We start from the raw sequence: 5,626 nt of genomic DNA on the forward strand, positions 1-5,626 counted from the left end.
GACAATATTATGACACTAGATAGAATTCTCCACTCTTGCTTCATCACATTAAGATTTTCCATGATCTTGTTTCTGAAAGATATGGTCAAAAATTTTAACAGAAAGAAAGGAGCTCATGAGTCTCACTTTAATCTTGACCTAAAAAATGTCTAAATAAGATTATGAAGAGAACGTCCTTTATTACCAGATCGTGATAAAAAAAAAGGGACTTAGACGAAGGAACTATCTGGCTGATTTATAAGTACTGCCTTCAAATCTAGCAACATAGACTTTTGTGGAAGACTCTATCTTCATATTCAAGCGATCATCATAATTGCAAGTGTTATGAAAACCAGCGAATCAACGTCTTGTAAAATTAAAAAAGGAACTTTGGGAACCCGTGCTTGTGAATGGATGAGCTAGCTGTGGCCTGGTTGATGCTAATGATCATTTTGTTCCTATGCCTATAGAATCTTTCCATCGCATGAACCTGTAGCTCTTTATGTGACGCATTGATGAGATAAAGTAACTTGTAGTCTATTTATGACCACCAGTAGTGGAGCCACGGTGCGGCTGTTGCGGGCAATTGCCCACAACAACGCATAAAAGCTTTATTTTATTTATGTATTGATTCTTTATTCTTTTTTAATATTGTTACGTATGAGTACTACTTCAAGTTTGAAACATAAAAATAAGAATGTGCCGCAGTTCAGTTAAAAATTTCTTACTCCACCACTGACGCACAGTTTGCTTTGCCATAGAACTTACGTGATTCTCATCCGCAGCACTTTCGGTAACGCTTCAGGCTCGGGAGATTCTTTGAGAGCTAGCGTTTGATAAGAACTCCCTACAATATGTATCAAAACTACCATTACATTTTCTTAATTTTGGAACCACAGTATGATTATGTCAAATATTTTTATTATTGAATTCAAAACAACATTTATAATCACGCGAGATTTAATTTCCAAGAGTAAGAAGTACCAGAATATGTGCTCTAAAAAAAACATGTCTTAATAACACAATGTTTCATGTCAAATGCATGCCGGTCTATACCATTCACTTCTTTTTCTTTTGTATCATGCCTTTTTTATAACCATTTGTTTTATCGCGGCTGCTTAATTTCAGTTAAACAGGAATTGACTAGGCCACAAGTTATGGAGTGCCGCCAATATATATATATATGTGGGCAGGGGTGGAGGCTGCTGTGTGGCGCATACCCAAAAAACTTCTCAATATTTTTTGTATTGGTATTTGTAAGCAATTTTTCTCAGTTGGTACCCCTTAAAATATGTTGGTACCTCTTAAAGATTTAAAATTTTCTTTGAACCAATGCTGTTAAATTTCCATCTCTGTCTCTTACTAGAAAAAGCAAGAAAACAGGTGCGTATCAGCAGAACAAATTGGCCTGCTTGGGCCTTAAAAATATGTTAAATAAAGTTTTTAAATTTAACTTTTTATTAGTTGATTGATATGAGTAGAATCAACCTCACACTGGCTGATTTTGAGGGGGACATGACAGCTAGCATGTAAGTGTACCGCTGCTTTCACTTTTTCTTTTCCTCTAAAAATGGCCAATACTTGAAGGCTGCCCACCAAAATTTAATTATTATGAACAGCGTTGTGTGGGCCGTTAGCGAGCGACTCACTCTTTCCCTTGACGCTTCCTTCACTCAATGGACAAAACCGGTGGAAGCATATAATCAAGAATAGCTTCCTCTTCATCCTTTGTCCTTTGTGCTTCTGTTCTCCCTGTTTCATGGCAATGGCTTCTCCTCAGTTGTTGGCGGTCTGTTTCATTCTATTGTGCACCATCACCTTCACGCTATGTGGGCAATATCACATGGTTGGGGATTCTGGGGGCTGGACTGTTGGCACTACCAATTACACGTCATGGTCTGCTTCCAAAAGTTTCCAAGTTGGAGATAACATACGTAAGAACACTGCTCATATGTATGCTTTATTTTACTTTCACTATTTTCCTAGATCATGCATTGCAGTGTAGTTTGATTAATGCGATCGTGCTATTTACACATCACGACAGCAAGAACCCCTTCATTCTAAAGCGTTAATACGCTGTCTTTAGCCCCATATCCGGCGGGTACAATTAAATAAACTACCTGAAACAATACATCAGAGTGGGCTATTAAGAGGCCTAAGAAAGAACCTTAACCAATATATGTTTCTATTGCGCAATGTATGATAATTTCATCCAATACATATAAAATCAACAAGGAACGCCTTTAACTATCAATTCCTTTTGGAAACGCATGAATTAATGGGGGCTAAAAGAATCATGTCCTTTCTGATATGTCGTCTAAAAAAAGCCCAAAATTATGGGGTTTCTCTTATATCCCTTTTCCATAATGAAAACGGCATACATGTACGTTGACCAAAAAAAAAAAGAAAAAAAATATTAGAAGGAGCACTATAAATGATTAGGAGACCTCCGTTCATGTTTATACTGTGTTTTGACTTTTGAGGCACTAACATATGATCCCCACTTCATAACGATGATCACTTCATTGGTAGGGCTGTTTAAGTGCTCGAGTGTCATGAAAGAAACTTGAATTTGGCTCGAGCTCAAATCGAGCTTGATTTCATTAGCTCAAGCACGACTCGGTTCGAGCATCTCGATTCGGCTCGATTAAGCTCAAGCCGAAGATTGGCTTGAGCCGAGCTAATCATTTTATTAAAAAATTATTATTTAAAAAAAAAGAGGTAATATATAGATTTGAACATGGAAGCTCTCACATACCCGTGCATACCCATTTGAGCATTTTTTTTTTTTTTGATAATTTTATGAAACATATTTTATATATTGTCTTTCTCGAACTTAACAGAGCCGAGCCCACTTAACTCGATCTCCACTTGTTTAGGTTGTCGAGTTTATTTCTTAACTCGAACTCGACTCGTTTAACAAACGAGTCAAGCTTGAGTTAGCCCTACATTCCAGCCACCAAACCTGAAATTTTTGGCTAAAGGTACTGATTCAAAAATTATAATAAGTTCATTACATAGCAAAATGCTTTACATGAGACGTGTCATATAAATAAGCAAATGCTTGAGCAGCACCTTAATATATATATATATATATAAATATATATGTGTGTGTGTGTTGGGCGTTAAACCAATAAGTGAATATAGAAATCTTGTGAGACTGTGTGGGCAGTTGTCCACACAAGCCAACGTCTGGCTCCACCCCTGTTTTACTTCTTTCATTTATATAGCCCCGGGTGAACTTTCATTACTACGCTTCTTTTTCTTCTTCTTTCCCAATTATTTCAAAACTTTTAAACTACTAGATCTCATTTGCTGTCTGCAGTGTTCCAGTACAACAACAAATTCCACAATGTGGTTCAAGTGACGAGATCAAGCTACCATTCATGCAACACATCCTCGCCCTTGGCGGTCCACTCCACCGGGAACGATACCTTTCTGGTTAACAGCAGAGGACATTATTTTTTCATCTGTGGGTTTCCCGGTCACTGTGAGGGAGGCCAAAAGGTAGACATCAGGGTGACGCATGACTTCGCTCCTCCTCCTTCCTTACCACCCTCGACATTACCTACCCCAACTGCTGGCAATAGCGATTCCACAACCGCTATTGCCAAAGCTAGGGCCCCTTCTTCTGGCCATGCCTCTGCTTTGCTCACAACTCGAATCCACAGGGTGGCCGGCCTTGCCTGCTGTTTGTCCACACTGTTTATAGGCTCATCAATTTTCTACGTATAGATGAGCACTTTCTTGTTTATTGCTTGTGTTGCTAGATTGTTGGACGTCATAATTAATTCCATCACTTCTGTTGGATTTGACTAAGAAAGTTTTGGAAGTTTAGAGCTAATGATGCTTGGGATTCCTCAAATTTTTCTTTATAATTTCTTTGTGGCCGGAGGTGCTGTACTTGGTTGAACGTTAAGGGCTCATACTCCCTGTTTCCATTTCTAATGTGAGATTTGGCATCATGATCTGCATTGCAGCGGAATCGACAAATTGGAAGAAGAATCACCAATATTCTGCGCGGCATCCTCCAGCCGGCTAAAAAACTGTAATTTTCAGAGCCATAAAGACCACAACATTTTACTGTCTCATGCATACAATGCTAGATGTTGCGACAAGACTAAAGTTTTTAAAATTTATCTTTAAAAGACAGACCATGTATTGGCAATAGCGATAGTTCGTAGCGCAGCAACGGTTTATGGTGACTTTAACGATGATGATTTATGTAGTGCTTTTAACAGATACTTCTTAAATTTTAGCTATCCCAAAAAGTATGGAGCATCCAACGGCATTGACTTTTCAACAACTAAGGCTTGCAAAGAGGGAGAGAGGGTTTAACGAGAAGAACAGCAAAAATAGTGAGTTTTTAGATTTACGAGGTCTGCGTCAAGGGGACCTTGACCATTCGATCATGAAATCTATGTGGTGGATGCTAGGAATGAAATGCTAACACTAGTTCTAGCATGAACGCCAAATTGTACCAGGGCTCACCAAGAATTTAGTCCATAACCAACCTATCCATTTGGTCAGCGCGCATTACCTTCTCTGATGGGTCATAGGGTGCAACATTGAAACCCACTATATCTCATTTCTTCTACTTCTTGTTGGTTTTATGGAGATCGCACGGTTCTAGTAAGGATGGAAATGTGAAAGGCATTTGGTGGCTTGGCTTGTATTTGATATGTAAAGAGCTTGTTGAAACTTGTGAAGAGGCTTAGCAAGCTGGAACACAAAAACCTTATGTACTGCACAATTTGGCTTATGTAGGCTTTGAAAATTTTAGAAATAAGGAAAGGGCAGCACACAACAGACGGATAATAAAAAAAAATATACTATATGACAATCAGTGATCTAAAAAGAAATTACATCAATGAAAAGATATGCAGATCCATAGAAAATGGATCTAATTGTATTCCCATTTAATATAAAACAAAAATTCCCTCTCATGAACAATCTCAGAGAGATGGGAGATTGTGGATGCAGGCTTCATGCTCAACCATTTTAATTATGTGTTTCATTCTTTCAGCATTAGTCTAATATGGTATTGAAGGGTCCTTGGCCTAATCCTTTGCTCTTCATTTAGTGTGCATCTCTGGTCTTCTCGTTTCTAGAGATCAGGAAGTTGCTGCTGTGCATTAGAGCTGCCTTGTGTTAGCACCCTCTTTGATTGCATATTGCGGTTTGTGCTCAACACCTATTTCTTATCACTTGGACTGTTTGCCCACTGGCTGCATTCAGTTCTCCTAAAAGATGTTGCCAAGCCTTTGTGATTGGTTCTTGTCGCTGCCATCAAAGAGAGTGCGTGCAAGAGAGGGGTAGAGAGAGAGAAACAAAATGATTTTTAACATGATTAAGAGGAAAGCCACTCCTACATCCACGATTCTTCCACTCAACTCTATCAAACAGAAGGTAGTTCATTCTTGCTTAAGTAAAGATATTTGTGACCTATTAGTTAATCAAGATAAAAGGTAGCCGTGATAAAACCTATATGAGACACCGATAGTGAGTTCAATACTTCGGCCTTTTTAGCTCAATATAGCCAATCATCATGGAATTAAAACAGAAGGAAATTCAAAGGCAAATACGGTAGCAATAAAACAAAGTTCAATGCATCCAATAATCTTGCATTCAGGTTAGTTGTCAATAT

The 5,626-nt window shown here is 38.3% G+C and overlaps 1 protein-coding gene across 1 annotated transcript; it reads left to right on the plus strand.

Moving 5' to 3' along the window:
• Window positions 1–1,679: 1,679 nt before the first annotated feature.
• LOC116256441 (mavicyanin) lies at window positions 1,680–3,838 on the plus strand. Its single transcript, XM_031632808.2, has 2 exons — window positions 1,680–1,913; window positions 3,305–3,838. The coding sequence occupies exons 1-2, from the start codon at window positions 1,739–1,741 to the stop codon at window positions 3,712–3,714; spliced, it is 585 nt and encodes a 194-aa protein (XP_031488668.1). The 5' UTR covers window positions 1,680–1,738; the 3' UTR covers window positions 3,715–3,838.
• Window positions 3,839–5,626: the final 1,788 nt, after the last annotated feature.

The sequence above is a fragment of the Nymphaea colorata genome, chromosome 6 (assembly GCF_008831285.2).
Source record: "Nymphaea colorata isolate Beijing-Zhang1983 chromosome 6, ASM883128v2, whole genome shotgun sequence".
In the NCBI taxonomy this organism is placed as follows: Eukaryota; Viridiplantae; Streptophyta; class Magnoliopsida; order Nymphaeales; family Nymphaeaceae; genus Nymphaea; species Nymphaea colorata.